The 25,562-nt window shown below is 42.7% G+C and overlaps 1 protein-coding gene across 2 annotated transcripts in view; it reads right to left on the reverse strand.

Annotated features, from left to right (window-relative positions):
• LOC142571891 (unconventional myosin-Ie-like) overlaps positions 1 to 25,562 on the reverse strand; it is a 351,690-nt gene that overhangs the window by 10,912 nt on the left and 315,216 nt on the right. For both annotated transcript variants that reach the window (XM_075680576.1, XM_075680575.1), the window contains exons 15-23: positions 17,816 to 17,897; positions 16,647 to 16,753; positions 15,959 to 16,057; positions 15,150 to 15,294; positions 9,750 to 9,864; positions 9,082 to 9,251; positions 7,635 to 7,694; positions 5,539 to 5,624; positions 32 to 181 (exon numbers count right to left, since the gene is read on the reverse strand). In XM_075680576.1, the coding sequence (XP_075536691.1) occupies positions 32 to 181; positions 5,539 to 5,624; positions 7,635 to 7,694; positions 9,082 to 9,251; positions 9,750 to 9,864; positions 15,150 to 15,294; positions 15,959 to 16,057; positions 16,647 to 16,753; positions 17,816 to 17,897 (1,014 nt within the window). The remainder of the gene's footprint in view (positions 1 to 31; positions 182 to 5,538; positions 5,625 to 7,634; positions 7,695 to 9,081; positions 9,252 to 9,749; positions 9,865 to 15,149; positions 15,295 to 15,958; positions 16,058 to 16,646; positions 16,754 to 17,815; positions 17,898 to 25,562) is intronic.

The following is a 25,562-nucleotide window of genomic DNA, read 5'->3' on the forward strand; positions in this document are numbered from 1 at the left end:
AGAAGAAGAAGAAGAAGGAAAGTCATCCTACTTGTCAGAGAACTGCAGGTTCAGTGGCCGCTGGCACTTTTCCCGAACTTTTTTGTCAAGAGTGTAGAGGAACTCAGTCTTGAAAACAGATTCAATGAAAGTGTCAAACTCATTCTTCACTTGCAACACTATGAAGTCATCTTGATGAGTGCTGCAGGGAGGCAAAAGGCAGAATGTTCATGTTAGATTGCAGTTTTCCTTTGTTACAGTCTAGACCTGTTCATCAATTAATCTGCAATACGCAGATGCTGGCCACATAATACCAGAACAATCACAATACGTAAGCGAAAAACTTGGAAACATCCCACACTGCAAATGCTATTCAAGTGCTTTCTTCCACATTGAAACTTTAAGATAAGTGCTTTCAAATATAAAACATTTGTGGGCCAGTTAAAATTTTGAAATTTGTTTGAATTATACTAGTCTGAATAATTGAAAGTGGGGTGTACAGGCGTCACCTATGTGAATAGTAAGGCTAAAGTGTATTATAAAAGTGATTACACATTCTCTGTTTAAACAGCGATTCTCTCAAGTGGGTCCGGTGGCGGCATGGCGAACGCCCGTTTCAAGCACGTCTGTTTCATCTTGCAGATTGCCGCTATCACCAGTAGTCCCGATGTTCTGCTACGAGATCCTGCAAACGACACGCCGCACAGGCTCCTACCGCGATCGAGCAGCGCCCAAACCGACAGTGGTGTTCCATCTGCGCCTGCGCAGGGATGCGCTGCTGTTCCGGAGATGGATTTTCCGTCCATCAGCGTGCCTATGAACAACTATCTCAACCGCACACGTCATGGTACAAAGGTGGCGCTGGCAGCATGGATGCCCAAGGCTATAAGAGCAGCTCCGTGGGATCACTACTTCAGTGGGTCCGGTGGCGGCATGGCGAACGCCCGTTTCAAGCACGTCTGTTTCATCTTGCAGATTGCCGCTATCACCAGTAGTCCCGATGTTCTGCTACGAGATCCTGCAAACGACACGCCGCACAGGCTCCTACCGCGATCGAGCAGCGCCCAAACCGACAGTGGTGTTCCATCTGCGCCTGCGCAGGGATGCGCTGCTGTTCCGGAGATGGATTTTCCGTCCATCAGCGTGCCTATGAACAACTATCTCAACCGCACACGTCATGGTACAAAGGTGGCGCTGGCAGCATGGATGCCCAAGGCTATAAGAGCAGCTCCGTGGGATCACTACTTCAGTGGGTCCGGTGGCGGCATGGCGAACGCCCGTTTCAAGCACGTCTGTTTCATCTTGCAGGTAACATACAATTGTAAATGTTACAGAAGTGATAATCGTTGTTTGCTGCTGCTGCCGGACCCTCTGAATTGTACTGCCGTTTTGAAAGAATTGGTGCATTGCCTAAAAATGTCATTGCTGTTACTTTGCGGTGACGTTGAGACCAATCCTGGACCAAATGTGGACGAAATGCTGTCGCAACTGCTGGATGGGCAGGCCCGCATTAGCCAAGATATAGCTAGCCTATCTGAAACGGTTGCATCCTTTGATAGTCGTCTAAAAAATGTTGAGCAAATGGCGGCGACTATGTCAAACATTGCACCACGTGTAAGCGAACTGGAGCACACCGTCGGTGCGCTTCAAAAACTAGTAGACAAGCTAGATCGTCAGAACGATGACTTAGAAAATCGACTCCGAAAAAACAATTTGGTTATTCATGGCTTGCGTGAGAAGCCTTCCGAGTCGGCTGATGATCTGCTTAAATCTGTATTGGAACTTGTATCAGTTAAACTCGGTGTAAAATGTGACGACATAGAGCGTTGCCACAGGCTTGGAGTTGAAAGAAAGGATAAACCTCGGCCAGTAATCATTAAATTACTGGATTTCAGAACAAAGGTTGCTATATTGAACAACGCCCGGAAACTTAAGGGGACTAATATATACATAAACGAGGACTACTCTGCACGTGTACGGATGGCACGTAGAGCGCTGTGGCAGAATTCGCAAGATATGCGCAAGAATGCTGGTAAATATAGACTTAAACATGACACACTCACGATTGATGGTGTTCGTTACATGTGGGACACTGATAAGAATGTCATTGTTCAGGCTTCAGCGCGCTCGCCTTCAACGGTGTCAGCCTCTGTGCCTTCGGCTCCCGTGAAATCGGCTTCTGCAAAAGCGACTGGCAGGAATAGAGCTTCGGCTAATACTGCTTCGGCTCGTGTTGACTGACGCTGCGAGCAGAATATAACTGTCCTCAATGTAAATGCGAGGAGTGTACTCAACAAAGTTGAAGCTCTCAATTGTTTGGTGGAAAGCCACAGCCCATCAATTGTCTGTCTTACAGAGACTTGGTTACATGAATCTGTTATTGATATCGAAATTTCGCCTCCCGGTTATTCACTACTTCGGAAGGACAGAGAAGTTGGCCGTGGTGGTGGTGTGGCAGTTCTCATTAAAACAAGCCTTAAATTTTCTTTATTACCTGAACTTCCTGGCATTGAGGCTATTTGGTGCAAAGTATACAGCAGAGGTATTGTAATAGTTGTTGGTGTTATTTATCGCCCTCCGAACTCCGACGATATTTTTCCTGCTATCAATGAGTACCTTATTAGTAACAAGCTGTGTGGTTGCAAACTATTGTTAGCAGGGGATTTCAATCTCCCATGCATTAACTGGAGCACACTTACCCCAACTGGCCGTGATAGGGCGCTTTGTGCTTCCCTGATCGACCTGGTTATTTCATTTGGGTTAACTCAACTTGTGGATTTCGTAACGCGCGAAAACTCAATATTAGACCTTGTATTTGTAAACCAACAACTCTTATCGCATGGAGTTAAATGTGAAGTCACCGAAGGCTTATCTGACCACAAAGCAGTTGAAATTGCCTTGAACTTAGTGTGCCCTCGACTAAGACCTGCATTCACAACCGTTTTGAACTTTTCTGCAGCTGACGATACTTCCGTACTTGACACTTTAGCCTCAACTTTTGATGACTTCCAACACTGTAGTGAACTGCACAATGTAGACACGTTGCTCCTTAAATTTTGTGACATTGTACATGAATGCCTGTCAAAGTACGTGCCCCAAAGATGTATTAAACGGAACCAAAGACACCCTTGGTATAATAGGGAGATAATTCAGCTCACTCGTCGCATTAAGCGGCTGCGTAAGCGAAGCCGTTCCGAGTGTAAGAACAATGCTTCTTTCTTCAACACGTTGAAGTCTAAATTAAGAGCGAAAATGCAAGAGGCTAAGAGCTTTTACTTTAATAATACATTGGCTACATTTATGAAAAAAAACCCATCTAGGTTCTGGAGATCGATTAGTCCTGCATCGTCTCTACCTTCTTCCTTTATTGTTAATGACCAATCCTGCTCCCAATCTGAAACTATAGCCAACGCCTTCAACAACTTCTTCGAATCTGTTTTTTCTACCGATAATGGCACCAATCCTCCATTTTCCGCGTGCCGCAATCTGCCCTCTCTTCCAAATCCTGATGTAACCTCCTCTGGAGTACATAACCTCATATTAAAACTTGATGTAACGAAAAGCCCAGGCCCAGACGGCATTCCAAATATGTTCCTAAAGAGGTACTCGGAATGGTGCGCAAGCTATCTGACTATAATATTTAAAAAATCAATAGACTCTACAACAGTGCCCCGGCTGTGGAAATTGGCTAATGTCGTGCCCGTATTAAAATCGGGAAACAAACAAATAATACCGAATTATAGGCCAATATCTTTACTTTCCACCAGCTCGAAACTCTTGGAGCACATTATTCACAAGCACATTGTGGAATACCTAAATGCCAACAATATTCTTTCCCAATCGCAGCACGGTTTTCGTGCTGGCTATTCCACTGTTACGCAGTTGCTTGAATTTACGCATGACATTGCATCTTCCCTTAACAGCCGAGGACAGCTTGATGCCATATTTATTGACTATTCTAAGGCCTTCGATTTAGTTTGCCATGCTAAGCTTTTAGTTAAACTTCGTACATATTTTGGTGACAGCAAGCTGGTTGATTGGATAGCTGATTACTTACGGTCGCGCTCTCAGTTTGTTACGTATAACCACGCGAAGTCGTCTGAGGTACAGATTACATCTGGGGTGCCGCAAGGCTCGGTGCTGGGGCCGCTTTTGTTCATTATTTTCATAAATGACGTGGCAGAAATCATTGGCGATACTCAAGTTAAACTTAGAATGTATGCAGACGACTGCGTAATCTACAACACAATCTCTGATGCTCATGATCAGGTTGCGCTAAACAACGTTTTTTCATTGTTTTGTAACTGGAGTGAAACCTGGCAAATGTCTATTAACTTAAAGAAGACTGTGGCCATGACCTTTTCAAACAAGAAACAACCCCTTTCTTTTACTTATACTAACGACGGAGTCGGTCTAGTACATGTTACGGAGTTTAAGTACCTCGGTGTAACTCTAGCGTCAAATTTAAAATGGCGCAAGCATGTTGAAATGATCTGCAATAAGGCTCGTCGAAAACTTTGGTATCTCCAGCGCACGTTAAGCAACTCAACAAGAGAATGCAAATTGACTGCGTACAAAACTTTGGTCAGGCCCATACTAGAATATGCATCGGTTGTTTGGTCACCTCACCTCAAGCACGACATAGCTATGTTAGAATCTGTCCAAAAAAGAGCAATTAGGTTCATTTTTTGTCGCTATGACCGGCAATTCTCGCCTACTTCGCATGCACACGTTTTAACGCTGCAATCTCTCGAACATCGGCGTAATTCTGATCGCGTTATCCTTCTTCATAAGATAGTTCACACCGGCTTGAGTGTTCTGGCGCCGATTTCTTTTGTTGCAGCTTCAGCACGCTGTACTCGACGATCTGATCCCCTGAACATTGTGCCCTTCAGGTCGAATATTGATTCTTTTAAGTTTTCCTTCTTTCCACGGACGGTGGATTTATGGAATAAACTTGATGGGTCTCTGCGCAGACTCGGTACTGAGGATTTTGAAAAAGAATTGTGTAATTATGCATTCTGGTAATGTTTTCTAGTATTCTGGTGAATTTTGTTAAAAGTACTTGAAATTGTATTTCTTTTTTTTTTTTTTTTTTTTTTTTTTTGTTACTCTGTACTCACTCCTGCTATGTCTCAGAAACTGAGACAGCAGTATTTGTAAATAAATAAATAAAATATATGAGAGCCTCACTGACTGCTGTTTTCTATATAATTCTTGTGTTGAAGAATCCTGGTCGGGGAACTTTTTTTATTTCAGTACAGAAACAAAGAAAATTAGTACTAGCACTAAATACAATTTTAGTGTCCCATTTCACATTGGCACACTTCTAGTATGTTTGCCTGCAAAAGTTATTTGCACCACTTTGCTCCCTAAGCATGGTGGCATAGAGCCATAAATGAACGAGTACACTGTGCACTACTTTACGTGAACTATGCAGGCCCTCCTTCATTTGCAGCCTTTCCCTGACGCTACAAGAAAATCAGAGCTTTTGCCGAGTTGCGCACACTGAAAAACATTCGTGCGTAGGTGTACATACAGAAGTGCTTGGTTGCTTACCTCGTTGTCACTTGAGAAATGTTCTCAAGGTCAATCTTGCGCTTAATGACTTCCTTGATCTTGCCCTTGTCATTTCCTTTCTTAATCTGAAAGTTGTAAAAAGGAAAGAAAGAAAACAACGTAGACAAACTTATCTCTCTGCTATTTGAATATTTGATGTGCCAGGAAAGCAAGCAGGTAAGCAAGCAGATAAGCATGCAACATGCACTAATGTGGGACTTACATTGCACAGAAAAGAGATACGTAAACCATTTTTCATTGTTTGATTTCTTCTAAAAATACAAGTTACAATATTTTGTTTTATCAATTTACATATCTAGCAAACAGCGTTGCACATTGGAGGAAATAAATAAAACCATGGACAGACACAGTTACCGCATCTGACTGAAAACCATCCACTAACAATGTTGTGCAGCTTGAACACCAACCTACAGACAAAGTTTCTGAGAACTGCACCGTTGAATAAATGGTTTTGGCATTGTGGTGCAAGTACACTTTTATTTAATATTTTAGCAGTAATATTATTTTCTTTTTTATGCCTTTCTTTACTATATTTGAGCCTTCCTTGCTGATCAAATTCGACAAAATTTTCTGCTATAATTCACTCTGTATTTCAAAGCTCATACCTTAACCCTTTCTAGGTCAATGATTCCAGTAAGAATCAATGTTTTGCAAGAAATATCCGACATCAAGAAAGAAGAACAACAAAACTATTCTCAGTAATGTGTGTGTCAGCAATGCTAACTGCACGATTTGTACATTTCGTGCTGCAGATGGCGGTCTACAGCTGCCAGCGGATCTGCGTGCGGGAGTGCTCGTTCAAGCGAGGCGGTGAGATAATCAACATAGCAGCAGTGGTGGCTTTGATTAATGCCATTTCAGACCTGCAGTCATGGCAAAAAGTCCAAAAAGTCGGACAGCAAAGGGTTCTTGCATTTGAACTTTCAGACGTTCTTATACATTGACTTTATGGAGTATATGACAGTGCCACGAAGGCATACGAATTATCGGGCATGTCCGAAAAATCGGGTGTCTGGAAAATCAGTCGTTGATGGTAATATGCCTTGAGTGGCACAAGAATGGCCTTCAAATAATGTGTGCAGATATTTCACATCATTATGATTGTGAAATAGGAAGTCTGAAGAACCGCCTGCTGCTTACAACCCATGACCCAAAGTTGTAAACAGCTGATGACAAAAACCTTCCATTCATTGCCACAAGCTCCACAGGAAATTCTGTCTTTATTTTGCCCTGTCTTTTGTCATTCATATTCACGTAAAAAATTTCTTTAGCTTCACTGAAAAATTCTGAACGGAATGGGTTGAAAACAAGATTGGTAATCATTAGGATGTCAGGCACTATACCTTGGATTTCATAACAGATATTTCACGAATCAAAAAATATTTTGTTCAACATTCTTGTCACATACGAGAAAAGTATTTCAGTAATCACGCAGTGGCATAGCAAATGGACGCTCCACTTGTTGTGCACCTACATGATGAACATAATCCAACTCGCCCAGTTCTCTATTCTTGTCTAGTTCAGTAATCAATGCTACTGTTGCAGTAAAGATGCGGTAAACATGCAGTAAAGATCATATATTACTACTTGTTGCTGGGCTAACTGGTTCTTACTGATACGTGTACTTGTTTATCTTTCTCAGCTGGCTACTTTTCACTGGCACACAAATGTAAAAGATTATCGCTCAGCGCAGGATGTGCCTGCACGCATCGGAAGTTTCTAAAATGTTACTGATGGTTTTGTCTGGTGCAATCGGATTGCATGTGCGACACGAATTGTGTAGCACTTTCTGGAAGACACGCAAGCACCAGCGATTACTGTGGAATCTTCGATGACTCGTATAAAAGCAGACGTGTTTGACCCGCAGATCAGATTCTCAACGATTGCCGACTGTGTATTAGACTGTAATAAGTAAATCAGATTTTGGTTTAAAGTTCAAAAGGGTAGAAATTTGGTTTAAAGAAAGAAAGAAAAGGCATGTTGGCGGCGATTTCAGAATGAATGTTTTTACACCATGACAGAATGTTCTGTTCAATACCTAAGATAAAGAAAGAGCACATAAAATATCCCCTTACCTTTTCTCGGCCGATAAGAAACAGGGATTTGGGAGTTAAGATGAGATCCCTCTTCACAGGCTGAGAAAAAAAAAAAGAAGTAAGCAATGAGAAGCACACAATAGTAATGTGTAGTTAAAAACATAATAACACTGCTCCTTCTAAGGAACTACAAAGCTTAGTTACCGTATTCATTCGATTCTAACGTGCCCTCGATTGTAACGCGCACCCACTTTCCGCGACCAAAAAAAAATGGGGGAGAAAACAGCTTTCGATTGTAACGCGCACTTCTTTGCCGTGACCTAAAGAAAAGTCCTTTACAGTATCGTGCACCTCATTCTTTCATACAGAAATACAACTTTCTCTCATTTGGAAAAAACTAAGATTTACACCCAATGCACTAAAGTTGTGATAAATTAAAAAAGTAGCAGTTTCACCCGAAAGGCAAAGCATCGATTACGATTGAAAATTAGTAGACAGCTATATGAAAAGTAAGGATAGTAGTTTTATCAGCCGTATAAACTATTAAAACATTCGTTCACTAGCTAAATTAACAAGCATGGTGTCACACAGGCACAAGCAAACATGAACACGTCTCACTTAACGACCGCAGAAACTTTATCAAAATGCTGGAGCAAGTAAGTGTGGTAGCAGGAGTGAGGGGATTTATCTTTGTGCGGCCTCTCGCTTCAACGCGAACTAAGCGACGAGAACACAGCGTGGTGCGCCTAGATGTGTAGACTCTTGTCTGTCACAGATCGCTTTCAAAGACAGGGGCCACGCGGCCGCACCGTATGTAACAGCCACTGGTGTAGAACGCTTCTCCTGTTTGCGCCAGTCTTGCACTCGAGATTTGAGAACTCCGAGCGCCCTTGATGCAGCCTGATTTCCGTCCCGTCTCCACACACGTGATTGCTTTCCTTTTAATTGCAACATCATGATGAACTCGGCATGTCTTTGCAGTTGGCACTTCCATGCTGATAGAGCAAATGCAGAAAACGGGAAGACTCTACACTAACCTAAGCCAAAGGAAGCATTGCCTATAGCTCACGTACTGCAGCACATGGAGGAAGCTACGGCAGCTAGGCTTGAAGTGCTTGTAAGGCGGCCACTTTTAGATGCCGATGGCAATATGGTAATGCAGATTTAGGATCGCACTCTATTCTAATATGCACGAAATTTTTGGACCCGTTTTATCGGAAAAAAAAGTGCACAATAAATTCGAGTAAATACGGAAAGTCCTGAGGGCACCTAATGTGACTCATGTTTATGACAGAAACATAATTGCAAATTAAAAAAAAATGAAATCTTCCCAAATTCAAATAATTTACATTTAGGAATAGGTGAAAGTAGAACTCGCCTGGCGATACTGACTCATCAAATTAAATGTGAAAAGAATATGAAATTACACTAGCTTCAGCAAGGCATAAGCAACTATACAGATTAGTTATTTGATTCGTGAGCCCACCTTGAAACGGCGATCATACTTGAGAACTGTCTCTGCAAACTCCACCCTGTCTCGCTTTCCGACGAGCACCCTCAGTTCCGGATGGTGATCCAGGCCAATGTAGTCGCCAACATAGTTGCGGTTCAGGCTGTGCCGACGCCGCTCCTTCCGACCTTGCAGGATGTCTGCCGCTGTTTCGTGAAAAAAAGTTCCCAGAGCAGGGAGAGATGAGAGTTAAACAAGATGGGCAACTTGCAGAATACAATATTGACAGTGTCTCACAGGCCTTCAGCTGTCATGGACTCTCTCTGCCTATCCACAGGTCATTCAGGGGTTCCAGTGAGTCATTTATCTTTATCCACTACCCACTTCAAAAAACGCTTGGGTATTTAAAATTAATCTGAAGCCCTCCACTACGGCATCTCATATTCCCAGTATTGCTTTGGGACATTGAGTTGCAAGAATCAATCAATTATTCAATTATCCAACAGAAACACTGTCAAGCATAAATCTTAAGAAGATGAACAGGTGTAGTTGGCAATCAGAACAACTCCACCACACTACTAGAATGACACTACATTTGTATATACTTATTAAACAGACTCAACAAAGTATATGCACACTTTTGTATGATGAATATGTCACAGTGAATATGTCCAGAAGTATGCACAAGCCAGCATGACTGGTACCTTTCTGCTTTTGCTTCAGGTACTGCTGCCTGGCAAAGTACTTCTTGAATGCCTTCTGGATGACACGGGCATGCTGGTCATACCGCCGCTCCCTCATTTCTTCAAGCAGGAACAGCTGTGAGAAACAATGACACAATAGTAAGAATCCTATCAGAAGCCTTTCTATGGTAGAATGCCAGCAAATGGGAATGGAACCCTAAAAAACCATAAGAAAATGACAAAGTGACAGGAAGGATGCTGGTAAAATGGTGTAGCACCATTCCTGTGACTTTTTCTGTTTCTTACTCAGATATTTTTCTAGTTCCCTTGCCATTCGCTGGCATTTTGCCATGTAATGATGTACAAACTCACCCAACAAGCTACTCTTAAGAGCTTTTCACTCATCCCTTTGCTACTAATCGATCCCCTGGTAGTCTACAACTGTTGAACACATTTAATATGCATGGTGCGCCTTCATATGTATTGCAGGATTGCAAATGCCGATCCACAGGCAATACTGCATCCATTTACATCGAGCTGAACAAAACTGAACATCAGTGAGAAAGTATAAATGCAAGGCAGAAGATTAAAACAAAGCTAGCATACTGCAATCAAAGGTCTGATGGAATCTTGTCTGGGCAAGAAGTGAAAGCATGTCAATGAAAAAAAAATGAAAGGACATCAACCAACAAGGTGTGGCTAATATCAGTTTAAGCTTTTCACACTGAGCACTTTGTGTTTCCTAGACAAAGCTTCTTTATGAAAGCCAAAACATCTTAAACCTATACAGTCGACTTCCGTTAATTTGACTTTGATGGGACAGATGAAATGGATCAAATTATACAGCAGGTCAAATTAAACAAGATGTACGAAAAGCGGCAAAACAAACTGCTGATTTATTTGACAGCATTTGCCTGATTTTTAAATGCCCTCGAATCAAGCGCGTACCTACTTTCTATGTGTCCAAAGTAATGAATTAACGTAAAAATGACATTAAAGCGCCTAAACAAAGTAGTAGAAATGTAATGCACACCTGATTTTTGAGCAAGAACAATTGTTGCACAATGGCGGCTGGTTTCCTAAAGTCAGCTCCCACAATTTTTAATGTCAGTTTCACCGCAGTACACTTGTATTAAGCAAGGCAGTTTTGGTTTCGTGCCCGACTGCACCGCACAGACAATTTTCGGCCGAATTTTCTTCAAAAGAAAAAAAAAGGGGGGGGGGGAGGCATGTCAGAATCGGGCAAATACTATCATAATCAAACATTGTGAACAATGGTTATTGCTGAAAATCTTTCTAGAGGGGGCTGAAAATGGGCGTTTTAGACGAGACATGACGTGGGCTCAATGTATTCACTGTCCCCTAACTCTGCCGAGACAGATGGTGCCACTAAGGGGTCGCTATCGGGGTCACCATAGGGGTCAGGCACGTACGTGCTGACTGGTCAAGTTTGAATTATCGGGCGAAAGCGAGTTTTAGGAACAAAATAGCAAAAATTTAGGTCCACAGAAAAACATCATTGCCGGCCGGCACTTTCAGACTTGATAAAATTAACCGAAAAATCAAATGAACTGTAGACAAATTAACGGAAGTCTACTGTATATGTTACATCCTTTGGTTGGTGTCTTCCTCTCTACTATAGATATCAGCCTAGTGTACAGAATAAACAATGCCCATAAAACAATTTCGATGCTTAGTAACCCGAGAAGAGAGCATGCAGCTACAGTTTAGTTCACAATGATGTACACACTCTAACAGGCCTTAAATACTACAGAAATTAAGTAATGTGGTGATTTAAATATGTTCTTGCGCTTTATAATACTGTGTGCCAGTGATCACTGCCATTTTGCCAAGGCTAATCTCCAAAAACCCCTATCATGATGGCAATGTGCAGGGTGCGCTATAGATTTCCGCTGCAAAAACCATGCTTCTTTTTCCCATGCTTGAGTCACATGTATGAGTGAAATCTGCACTGGCCCTGGTTGGAGTCCCTCCGACCAAACCCCACTTTCTCATTTATCTCCTCCTCCCCCGTCTGCTGAGCACCTTTTCATGGTGGGAAAATGCTTCACAGGCCCACTGCGAACTGAATGCAGCAGCTTTCTCTCCCCCAACTTCTCATCCTTGGTGAACCAGCCAGCCTAGCTCAAGAGCCATGCATAGCTGATTCCTCTCACAAGAGCCTTGGCACAAGAGCTGTCCTGTTCAGATATAATGCATGGGGGTCTTTGGGTTAATAAAAACTGTTTGTTTCTGCTGACCCCTGACTCTGGAGCTTTCTCTGCATTATATTGCAAACAAATATGCAGCCTTAGAACAGAGAGATGATGATGATGAAATAGAGGTAATGAATGAAACCGTAACGAGGCTGGCTTCAGAAGCAGCAAATGAAGTGGGAGGCAAGGCACCAAGGCAACAAGTAAGCAAGCTCTCTCAAGGAACAAAGGACCTAATAAAGAAGCAACAAGGAATGAAAGTGTCCAACTCAAGAGATAAGATAGAATTCGTAGAACTATCAAAACTGACCAACAAAGTGAAAATAAGTGATATTAGAAATTATAAAGTGAGAAAGACTCAACAAGCTGTAAAAAATGGGTGCAGCCTGAAATCAGTGAGAAGGAAACTTGGCATAGGACAAACCAAGATGTATGCACTGATAGATAAGCAGGGATCATTAGCAATCTCGAAGGTATAATAAAAGCAGTGAAAGAATTCTACACCAACTTGTACAGTACCCAGAGGACTAGGGAGTACTCTATCCGAAACAATAATGAAGAGTATACAGAAACTCCTCCTACAACTAGAGATGAGGTCAGAAGGGCCTTGCAAGGCATGAAACGGGGAAAAGCGGTAGGAGAGGATGGAGTAACAGTCGATTTACTCAAAGATGGAGGAGACATAATGGTAGGAAAACTGGCGGCTCTCGATACGAAGTGTCTATCAACTTCAAGGGTCCCAGAAAACTGGAAGAATGCAAGCATTATACTAATCCACAAAAAGGGAGACGTTAAAGAACTGAAAAATTATAGGCCCATTAGTTTACTCTCAGCATTATATAAAATATTTACCAAAATAATCTCCAATAGAATAAGGGCTACACTGGGGTTTAGTCAACCAAGGGAACAGGCTGGCTTCAGGAAGGGATACTCTACAATTGATCACATCCATGTCATTAATCAGGTTATCGAGAAATCCGCAGAGCATGATCCGCAGAGCCTATCTATATGGCTTTCATAGATTACGAAAAAGCATTTGATTCAGTAGAGATACCAGCAGTCATAGAGGCATTGCGTAATCAAGGAGTACAGACCGCCCACGTAGATAACCTGGAAAATATCTACAAAGATTCCACAGTCACCTTAATTCTACACAAGAAAAGTAGGAAGATACCTATAAAGAAAGGGCTCAAACAAGGAGACACAATCTCTCCAATGCTATTCACTGCGTGCTTGGAAGCTATTAAACTGGGAACATTTAGGAGTAAGGATGGATGGCGAATACCTCAGCAACCTTCAGTTTGCCGGTGACATTGTTCTATTCAGCAACACTGCGGACGAGTTATAACAAATGATTGAGGACCTTAACAGAGAGAGTGTAAGAGTGGGGCTGAAGATTAATATGCAGAAGACAAAGATAATGGTAAATAACAGGGCAAGGGAACAAGAGTTCAAGATCGTAATTCAGCCTGTAGAGTCTGTGAAGGAGTGTGTTTACCTAGGTCAACTAATCACAGGGAACCTGACCATGAGAAGGAAATTGACAGAAGAATAAAAATGGGTTGGATCGCATACAGCAGACATTTCCAGCTTCTGACAGGAAGCTTACCGTTATCATTGAAAAGGAAAGTATACAATCAGTGCATTTTACCGGTGCTGACATATGGCACAGAGGCTTGGAGACTGACATAGAAGCTTGAGAACAAGTTAAGGACTGCGCAAAGAGCGATGGAACAAAGAATGCTAGGCATAACTTTAAGAGACAGAAAGAGAGCGGTTTGGATCAGAGAGTAAGCGGGTACAGACAATATTTTAATAGACATTAGGAGAAAAAAAATGGCGCTGGGCAGGTCTAATGTGCAGGTTAGATAACCGTTGGACCATTAGGGTGACAGAATGGGTACCAAGAGAAGGGAAGCACAGTAGAGGACGGCAGAAGACTAGGTGGTGCGACAAAATTAGGAAATTTGCAGGTGCCAGTTGGAATCGGTTGGTGCAGGACAGGGGTAATTGGAGACTGCAGGGAGAGGCCTTCGTCCTGCAGTGGAGATAAATAGGCTGATGATGATGATGATATTGATGAGTAAGTGAGCCCTGCTGCAGAATTCCTTGAATTTTGTAAAGTTTGGGTGTGCATCGCACCTGGTCTGTGGTTATTGCTAGCGGGGCGCAAAGCATGACAGCCCTACTCCATAGTATACAGCCCCACATTTCTAGACATCATGACCCTTCATTAACACCAGTCCCACTCAGACTGCCCACCTAGTGCATGTGAAGGTCATCACCCATGAACTAAGAGATGAGGAGTTTCGGTACCACCATGCTGGGATGTTAATTTTGAAGCTTTTTAAGTGCTTCATAACATTACAAGTCTGAAAAGTGTCAAATAAAAGGTTCATTATTTTTTAAATAATTTAAAGCGGGCAGCACAAAAGCTGTAAATGAATAGCCTTGGCATTATCAAGATACATTAAGTAATATGTAGACTCAAAAGAATACAAGAAGGTGTGTGCATGCTTGTGGGGAGGGGGAATGCATGACCTACTTCACATGATGGATGCTATTAGAAAAATGTCCTTGAGGCATATAGGCAGATGCAAGTATGTTTACTGTAGCTAAGACAGCCTTCTGACAAGGGCGACTGATGCAACTCTGACATCACACATATAACGTAATTTATAACCTTGCCGCAGCCTGTGTTACTGCCACTGCTTTGCAGACAACGAGCTTAGTTGGTAGCATTGTAGTACTTTCTGCACAGCTCAGTTTGTAGGGGCAGTCCCGAACCAGGCCCTCGTTATGCGTACGTTCTAGTGTAATTGGATGTAATAGTCAAAGATGATTTTGTATTCAATGCGCATTGTGCACACCAAACAGGTAGTCATCATAAAGCTGCCTGTGTAGCGACTTTAGTATTATGTCCAGCATACTCACAAAAATGGTCACAACGTACTAGGTAGCAGAATTTGTGATCTTAGCTTAGGTGCCTGATTAGCATGAACGAAATGTGCAGCTCCAGTACAGCACATGGTTTTCGTATCATGTGAGCATGCTACTAGCATCATTGCATACAGCAGTGAGAAAACGTATGCATTATTTCAAATGTTCTGGTACCCAAGCGTCACTCTTCCATATAGACGGTAAAATGTTATCGGCAGTTAATAAACACAGAACAGTTACTTAATGAACAGAAGAGGCGACATACCGACTCAGGTGCCTTAATGAAGACCTTTGTCTTCCCAAGCTGGTACTGGTCTTTGTCCATGCCAACACTGTTGAGAATGTGGAGGATGCCTTCCTTGATGTTTCCATGCCACTTTGGAAAGGTCTCTTTGGTCAGGACTGCATATCTGCATGAAAGCGAGAGAAAAGATTAGACCAGACACAGCAGCGTTTACAACACACCAATGAAGGGCACAGTTTTAGCTCAGTGAAATTTGTGTCCCAAACTAGCTTTCTATAACTGGTTGATCGCTATGCACTAAAATGTTGTACTTTCGTAATAACAGAATACCATAATTGAAAGCCTAAGGTTAATGTCATCTGCCTAGTACTTTCTAATTGGTACCAACATCTCAATGAACACTGTTTTTGCATTCTACCATCATCAAAGTTCATCTGCTGTGGCCTGGAATAGAACCCGAGGCCCTGTGTTCAGGAGTAGGATGTCATAGCAGGCAAACCACCACAGCAGGCCAAACAGACATGTTTGACAAGGCAGTGTTCTTTTCTCAAGTTTTAGAGGCTTCTCATAGCTGCAATGGTGCCTGCTTTCTAGTATTGATCTAGATACTATACCTGTTGGTAAGGTTGACATGGGCTCATTCAAGGCATAAGGACAAAATAGTTTTGTACAATTTTGGCAACTTGCACAGTTTTCAACTACTAGAAATGGGTGCACAAGTAGTTGAAAGCACGAGAGCAGCAAATAGCCATGCAGTCAAGATTAGTAAAGGTCATGAATGTGCCAACACAGTGAGAGAATGTCTAATATGCACAAGTACTTAAGCTCACCGGTGCAGGAACTTGTCAAAGACTCGCCGGTAGGCAAATCCAGCTCGCCTCACACGTATATTTTCCTTCAGGCCCAAGTACTCTACTTGGTGCTTCACCCTAGGTCACCAGGAGAAACAGAACAGTTTGCATTACTTGACTATTTTTACAAACACCATATCACAAAGATTGAGAATCTCCTGCTTCAATGCTAAGCAAAACAGGAACAAGGTGAAAGCGGAAGCCAACGTTTCGAGAAGTGGACTTGTCTTCTTCAAGGCAACCTGAACTTGTCCTCTTCAAGTCGCCTTGAAGAAGACAAGTCCACTTGTCGAAACGTTGGCTCCTGCTTTCATCTCGGTCTCGTTTTGCTCATCATCTTCAATTTCCATTTCCCGCCTTCCCCGTTTTTTCCCTGCTTAAATGCTGTAACTGGCAAGCACTGCACCCAGTTTTATAAAACAAGAACTTATATGGTCAGTCCATTATTCATTCATCCCAGACAATGTATTGTCTAAATAAAGCATTCATTCATTCATTCATTCATTCATTCATTCGTTCGTTCATTCATTCATTCATTATTCATTCAACTTAGCAGTTACAACCCCAACTATCTCGCTCTATCTCTCTCACTCACACACATACACGTGTACACTATATGCACAAAAAAAAGGAGATGTTGAATCTGTTGCTAAAAGGGAACTCTCACCTATCTTCTTCCCAGTCATGCGCCTTCTTTGTTTCATTTGGCTTGATGCAGCGAATGTAATGTGGTGTGCACTTCATCAGTGCATCTACCAGCTTGTTGGCCTGGCTCTGTTTTGAGAAAAAATGACACCAATCTAAGCAATTTTCCTCATACCAAATTGTTATGTAGAAAAAAATTATAATAATGCTTGTATGAATTTGGAATAGTAGCATGAAGTATAAGCAATAATGCAGTTTCGATGCAACAGATCTTTTCTCCTGGCCGATAACTCTGGGAGAAACCAAAACCACCCAATTGTACATTCAACTCTCCATGAACGTAAATGGCAACAACCTGATGATGCTAGCCCTGCCACCAAGAGCATAAAACAAGAAAATTGCAGGGCTAATTGCTGTCACTGCAGTCCAATTTGTCTGGTGTAATATGCCAAAGTCACCCGACCTATGATAGATGCCATAGTGGACAGCTCATGGCTAATTTGGCTAGCCGGAGTTCTCAACTGCCGAAGTATGGCTGCCATAGCAGGTAATGACACCTGTGAAGTAATGAATAGAAGCAGAATGCCACAGTCACTGGCACCCACAGTGGCAGTTGATGCAGCATGACTTCACATGCTACAGCAATGACAAGCACTATTAGTATTCCTCGCAACATCGTTCATCCATTTCATGTATCAGATAATTTCAGCATCATTTATTTTTTCTCTCTCTTTATAGGCAACGCATGTGCAGTCACTGATTATGAGTCATAATACAGGGTCATGCCAATGTACAATAATGATTCGATAATGACAGGGTTTCTAAACAGCACCGTTGCAGTATTTCAAAATCATAAAATAAAGTGCAATCGACAGCACTCAGATACACCTCATTTGGTGCACAAAAATTATTACTACTATTGTTATTGATATGGAAACACACGTACACAATGTGATGCGCAATTAGTGATAAAATTTCAATTTTCACAAAGAGTTAGGAAATGAAGAAAAGATGCAAATTTCATGTTCGTACCTTTAAGTGGCATTTCCTCCTCAACTTATAGGTGGCTGTTGCTACCAAAGAAAGTGGCTCAGGACTTCCTTGTTTATAAGGAGCTCCTTTTTAGCCATGAAGGTGCTAGTGCCAAGGGTCGAATTACAAGTTTACTAAAGCAAGGGTTATGCAACAAACCTTGATTTTGGAACCAGCTGTTGTAGGTCGACCCTTGACTGTCCCAGATACAATCTCAGGAAAAAGACTCTTGATGAATGCGCTGTGGAAGAAAAAAATAATTGTGCATTTTGTAAACCAACATATGTGAGCTCCAAAATTTACTGAACATGTCAAGGCCCTGCGACAAACTTTTCTTCTTCTTCTGGAGCGGTGCTGGTTTAGGCAATAGCGAGTAGTGGGGTATGGCTTAAGAGATGAGGTAGAGGAGTTAGAAACGATGGCGTAGATCAAGTGAAGGGAGGTACAAATAAAACCCCCATGCACTTAGGAATGTGGAGTGATAAACAGGACTGTGGAACCACCGCTGTGCTTGATGGTTCCACAGTCCTATTCATGAGCAAACACCAAAGAAAGTGATTGCTGCACAGCACGCTTAGATAGCTTATATATATATATATATATATATATATATATTGTTCCATAAAAAAATAAAAACGAAACGCTGTTCATAGCTGAAACACAATTACACAAGAATGGCAGAGTAAAAGTCTTTTTCCTTTAACCTGTTACACGCTGTCATAAGTTTATTTTCCTATTGAATGCAACAGTGCAAGTGCTGAAAAACATGAACGTGAAGAAATTGTTACTTTGCATGCTCATAGCTCATGGCTAGAATGCACTGTATACAAGCAAAAGTACACCAGTGCATTCTAGGCAGGAGCTCTAGCAGCACCATAACTGGAACCAAACTACTGCATTTTAATCAGAATTAATACCCATTTTGTGTGCAATAAACACCATAGCATTGGTTTGTAAGGGAATGTTTCGTTCTGACACTAGGATAATTACGCAACTTGTAGCTCAGCCAATTTGTCATAGTGCACCTCCATGAAAACAGCACAAGAGTTTATTTTTTTTACATCAACAGCTTGAAAACACTGCCAATTTCAAGCTATTTATATTTCCACCCATGCTCTGAATATGCCAAAAGGTTCTTTTCCAATCTTGTGCATCAAAGTGTGGCCAGCTCAACCTCCTCGAAGGTGACTAAGATTTGCAAAAGAGCAAAGCTATTGATGTCCTAAGGCGAATATTTAGAGAGACATCAAAGGCAAATATTAGGTCAAGTTAAAGTGACAGATTAGTGCTTGAGAATACCTAAGGTGTCAATATTATCACCGACAGAGCTTTAGTACAGAGAAATTCAGGTAAATGCAGGACACTATTAGAGACTCCGCTGGGACATTCAAGTACAAGCCCGATGATGAAGGCACTTGCCATAATTGTATAGCACTACATAATGAAAGAAAATGCTATTTGTCTAGTTCTATTCGATTTTTAGAAAAAACTCATTGGCATTGCGACGCGGGCAGTCGCAAAGTTTCGTTTTCTCCACTCTGCATTGCCCTTACTTTCGCCTTTCAGTAGTTTTGTTATCATGTAGTGCTGCGCTAGTTTTGCTGGCTCGTGAAACTCACACAAACTGCAAGTAGCAGACAATGCGACATCCATGTGATGTTGCGGGTTTCCTGAACGGCCAATACCACTTGACCAAGAGCAGCTGCAGCGGCGAATCCAACGCTCTGTTTTGGCTCGGTTTCTCCATGGGTGCATGTTTACGTTTTGCACAAAGAAACCGTCTCACTGTCTGCCTGTGCCATTTTCCTCACCAATGGCAGTAAAAGGCGGTGATGGCGTATGCAACGTCACCGCTCCCCACAAGGGGGCGGGCTATTTGAATTGCACTAGAGGTAGGCGGACCTTTAAGACTCGATTTCTTCATAAACTAAGCCTTTTCTTGGCACAAAACAAGCAATGCGAAGTTTCTGGAATGGTATTTTAGCAGTCCATGTCGACTTTGTATTTGCCTTTAGTCTCCTTTTAAGGGACCCCAAAGAGCAACACAAGATCAGTTTACACTATAAAAGCAATCTTTCAAAATAGTATCTTCATGGCAGAACAAGGTTGACTGTTAGTGGAGAAAGTAAAGGCCAAATTTCCCTTTCTTAATTGCATGTTGAAAGTTCACCATGTATGCTAGTACAATGTCACAAATTTAAAGGTATGTTTTCGTATCTGGGACTGTTCTGCACAAGTGTCCCCAAAGCCTGCTATGTTGAGTGTCTAGTTCTACTATTATGAAATTCCAGCTCTCTAACAAACAAACAAAAATGTGTGCAGCTTGCAGTAGTGGTGCAAGGCTGGAGCTGACTGCGGAGCTTGTGATCACCTAGCTTTTACATGGCTTGCCTAAGTTGTTTGTGGGTTTTGAGAGGTTATGCTAGGTTTTGCTAAGTTTTTGTCTCAGTGGGCTTGACGCTAGAAGTTTTCGAGCAGCTGCAGGCCGGGATCGCTTTCTCGGTGACGTCGAGTGTTCAGGCACCGAGTCTAGTGTTCAATGGACTGAAACTCGGGATCCTTGACTCGGCGTCGCCTCTTCTCAGCCGCAGCATCAGCATGGTGTTCTGGATCAGCTCGGCGGTGATGCATCGCTTCTCGCTTGGCAATACAGCGCTCTTCCTGGTAAGCCGTTTCTTCTTCATGCGTCTGGACTTTCTTTGATCTTCCCATGGCAGCAGCACGTACGCATGGAACAGAGGAGGCGAGAGGGGCGTTGTCGTGCTGGCTGTTCCGAGCTTCTACTCGCCTGTGACGTCACAACTCTGCCCTACACGTGTAGGGTGCGAAAAGGTTACGTGGCTCAGTGCTCTCGCAGGTGGTTGCTAAGCAACGTGAGGTGGCACATAGCTGGGCTGAGTTTTCTGGTAACACTCCACAGCTGAACTAAAAGCTTAAACAGCTCCACTGTTAAAACAATTTACTAAATTTGAATAGACGCTGTCACAATCTGCGATGTAATGGCAAGGTAATGCAGGAAGTTAAAAGTGGCATCGACACCTGTCTTTAATGTTTATTTGTTTTCTGGCTTAACAAGCCTCTTTTCCCGGCAAGGCGCAAGTCACCCCAGCAAGTGAAAGAAGTCACACAATAAAGTTGGTCACAGAGCGTCAGTCATAAATGGTTGCTTTGGTTGAAAAGCAAGCAGTTTTGTGAAATTGGTCACTCACCTAATTTTATCAGCTCTGTTACTGATGTTGCAAAGCTCCCAAATTAATCAGTGGCATAGGAGCAACATGTCAGAATACACAGACAGTTATTTAATGTGGCGATGGTTGTGCTGCCATTTGTGAATGGCACCAATCGCGTGACATTACAGTGTGACATTGGGCAGGTCTCGCTTGCCTGTGTTAAAGGGGCCCTAAAGACACTTCTCTATTAAAGGAAATTGCTTTGTGAATGCCATGCCTAAAAATTTTTCAAATCCTTCAAATTTAAGTGGAGTTATAGCACCGATATCTGCCTTTCTCTCCCCTTCTGTCTCTGCTAGCATGCTAGAAGCTACACAGCGTAAAAGCCAAGAGGGCAAATCCCTGGCCAAAGGTTGTGCTGCTGCTGTCGTGAAAAGGCTCGTCGAGACACCTTGTGACTGCAGCAGAATACTACAGTATGCAGCATGCTGCTGGTATCTCAGAGGCCACACACAGCAGCCGTAGCAACGCACAGTGCAAAGATGACATGATTTTTTTGTTTCTTGAATGCAGGCATATATATTTCACTTATGTAACTCAAAATCGGCAATTATAACTTAGAACGCTCTCACAATCACGAAATCAGCCAAAAGCATTCGTGGGCTCAGCTGCTTTTGATGCTGCTGCATGTTGACATTGTGGAAGTGAGGGAAAGTGATCTTTGTTGTGGTTGACAGGAGATTGTAAATTTCATGCTGCATACAGTGCGTTAATATTTGGTTCATGTGTTCACAGCAGACTCTACGATAGACCAGCAATGTTTTCCTTACTATGTTGAAAATGTGTTTCAGGGCCCCTCCCTGTAACATTGGTCGCATTGAGTTGCTTCTTGGTCACCAGTCACAGTCAGTCGCACAACCTATGCCAATCGCTGGTATGAATGCTGCCTAAGAGAGGCTGTTCCGCTGTCACAGTAGCCCAATTTACTACTAATACAGCTTAAACTATGTTTCTTTAGCATCCATTTAATGCACACCAGAAAGAGTGTGGGAATGCAATGAAAGGTAAATCATCACCAGCTTTGCCAACTGTTCTACTCTCGCTTCCATTTGTTTCATTTATCTTCATGTCTTCACACGCAGGCAGGAGTCATGGGGGGGGGGGGGGGTAGGCTCATGGGGCGTCAGCCCCCCACCCCCTTGAAATTTATTCGTGCTGTCATGCACCGCCGACCAAAACAACCCCCGGCGCCAGAAATCATTCCGGATTTTGTGTAGAATGTCTTTTTCATGCTCGAAAAGACATTTTAGTGTGAACATTGCAAACTCGAGCTGGATTTCGCGGCCACACCTATGTACTGGGGCACACATAACGCAAGGAGCCCCATCTGAACACAAAGTTTCAAGGGTGTTTTGATGGCAAGCGGGCTCATCACGACATCTCACGGAGGCCGCAGAATCTACGGAGCGCATGAATTTCAATTCTGAAACTTTATGGGTTTAATGTTCTCAAAACTTTTCATGCGAAAGGTGCCTTGACATTTCCAAAGTCGTGCTTTAGATTTTCGATTCCAGAATGTTGCGGGTTTAATGTTGTTATAAACATTGGACGCCGATGGTGCACTGACTTTTCTAAAGTCGTGCATCATAACATACAATGAGAAATGCCAAATCAACACACTATCAGACAAGCTGACAAAGCGTGCAGCGAGGTCCGATGGGATGAAGAGTTGTGATGGTTCATTTGTGCCGTCCTGTCACAGAATTTTTCACTTATGCTAGAGCATCCAGGTCAAGACGCTAAAGCCAGCAAAGGTAACTATGTTCTTATGTTTCTTTTTTTTTTTGTACTTTGACTTTTATTTGTGAGGATACATTGGGCCTCTTCAATTGTCTTGTTCTCGCTACCCGCGGGCCGCCAGAGCCAGCCAGAGCGCATGCGTTCTTTTCGTGTTTCCTCGACCACCATGCAGTGCCCTACGGTGCTCGTTCATTTTTGTCTGGCCGCGTGGATTTTGCCCGGCAGAGTTTTGGACGCTTTCTGGATAGCAGACGTGAGAAAGAAACAATGGTCGCTTGCTGCCATCACTGTGGGAACTGATGGATTGCAATGAGTTCGCTTGAGCGTAACCTCTCCAGAAAGTCATGTTTCGCCGGTGTAGGATACCGAGCAGTATGTGTATGGTTCTCTGTGGACAAAGTGCCTCACATTTTCTTCGATATCCGTTCAGTAGCCACATTAAGTGCCCAAAGTAGGCATTTGATTGTGACCAACGTGCTTTCCTTTGCGTTTCTTTTTTTGTTTCGGTGCCCCCACCACACAAAAGAAAGATAAAGACATTGTTGCAGCGCAGTGAATTTTCGCATGGCAAAAGTTCGATTTTGTTACTTCTTCTTTTATGGAAAGTAATAGGCCATGGGACGCTTCAGTTGCCGGATACTCTTATATTATTGTGATAGCAATTATATGGACACTCTAGGCGCATTCTTGCCATCGCCCTCATGTTCCTTATAATGTGCAAGGGTGATAACATCGTGACCGTGCGCTGCATGCTGTATGTGGGAGTGAAAGCATAGGGGGTGGGGGGGGCTGGCATTGGTGAGCCGACGATGGCGATTCAGTCTTGTGTGCGCAAGGGAGAAAAGCTGGGAGGAAGCACGCCGCCCTCCATCGCACGCGATACATCGGTGGGAGTGGAGGGAGGGGGGCATTAGGATTCTGTGACCTGTTAATCTGTGATTGCCCAACATATTTATTATTTATTTGCCTTGTTGGACGCATTATATACAGTGACTTTTTCTTAGATATGTAGATTTATTGGACATTTATACATATATTTAAACATCTTGTTGCAAGGTTTTGTGTGTTCGTGCAGTGAACTTTGTTTCCAGCGGCACTTTTCGCACTTTATCAAGCTGTATTTGTGCATTTGTATATTTATGTGCATTCTGTGCATTTATATATTTGTATATTTGTATAGTCAAATGAAAGTGAGCCAACCCACCCCGCGCAATAATGGTTCGGTTCATTACCTGCGAGGCATGCGCGAAGCACACAGGCATCTCTCATTTACAAAAGTGAGACGCAGATGTGAGGAGAAATGTTCTTTATTGTTCTTATACACTGGGTTGAACATGGTTGCATGACATGGCGGACGCTCCAAAAGTCGAACAGCTTGGCGTTGTGAGATTTTTGACAGTTGAAGGGGTTTTCCAAGAAGAAATAAGTCGACATATGGCTGCTGTGTGCATTGAACATTGCATTTCATTGGCTGCTGTGAAGCGTTAAAGCAAACGGTTCAAAAAAAGGACGTGAAAGTTGCAAGGATGATCCAAGAAGGGGCCAAAGCCACCGTGCATCACCCCCAAAACAATTGCAAAGATTGATGAGCTGATTAGAGAAGAACAGAGGATAAGCATCGATGAACTGGCAGAGCTTGTGAGCATCAGTCACAGTTCGGTTCACACCATAATTCATGAACATCTCGGTTATCTGCTCTTCTATGCGCAATGGCTGGCCAAGACATTTAACCACCACCAGAAGACGGAGAGGTTCAGCACTGCCTTGACTCATCTGATCTGGTATAATAATGAGCCTGACAACTTCTCGTCTGCAGTTGTCAGCGGGGGCGAATCATGGTGCCACTATTACGAGCCTGAAACACGATGGCCTTGCTTACAGTGGAAACATTTGAATTTACCATCCCCAAAGAAAGCAAAGGCCGTCATTTCTGCCGGGAAGGTGCTGTTGACTCTTTTTCGATCGTCAGGGGCCATTGCTGATCAAATTTGCTAAACCTGGAGAGACCATCAATCGTTTCCGACATTGTGAAACGCCGGATCGGCTGCGAGTTGCAATCGAGAACAAACAACGTGGAAAATTGATGAATGGGGTCATCTTGCTCAATGACATTGCCCGTCCCCACGTTGTTGGTGTGGTTAATGCAAAACTGGTAAAGTTCAAGTAGGAAACACTGCAAAATCTGTCATGCAGCCCAGACCTGTCGCCTTGTGACTTACACATTTTGGGGCAGTTGAAAAAACAGCTCAGGGAACCAGACTTGTGTCAAACGATGATGTGAAAGAGTCAGTTACAGACTTTTTGAAGCAGCAACCTAAGGATCTTTATGAGAGAGGAATCACACGACTCGTTAGTCAGCAGGACAAATGCCTAAATGCTTATGGCAACTACTTTTGAATAAAGTACCACGTTTGTCACATATTCGCATTGGCTCACTTTCATTTGACACGCCCTCGTACATTTTGCAGAACTCCTGCTTTTTATATGCGCTCTCTGCTGCAAATATAATTTTGGTGCAATTACTCACAATGCACGACCGTTGACAGCTGCTTCTGCGCAATAGATTGGAACAAAGGACAGCATCACTGAGATCTTTCCCTGCCCGTTGCACATGCACAAAAATGTAAACAAGGTTCTTGAATGACAAAGATTCATTAAAATATTTGTCCTCAACTTGTTCATGTCACGGCCTTTACATTTTTAATATTAGTGGCATGCACTGCTTAGCTGGTTTCAAACTGATATAGTTTTAAAGTTCGCGTGATATTTTCTTTACTTATGAAATTGACAAGAAATATGGAAGCATTGATATCAGTTATTTTGGGCACAATTTTTGGGACATACGAGTGTACTCTTTTATGAAAAGATACATGTTTTACTTGTCTTGGCAGCGCATAACGTTCATCAATTCGTTTGCAGCATCTCTGGAAATGCCA

The sequence above is a fragment of the Dermacentor variabilis genome, chromosome 2 (genome assembly GCF_050947875.1).
Source record: "Dermacentor variabilis isolate Ectoservices chromosome 2, ASM5094787v1, whole genome shotgun sequence".
Taxonomy (NCBI): domain Eukaryota; kingdom Metazoa; phylum Arthropoda; class Arachnida; order Ixodida; family Ixodidae; genus Dermacentor; species Dermacentor variabilis.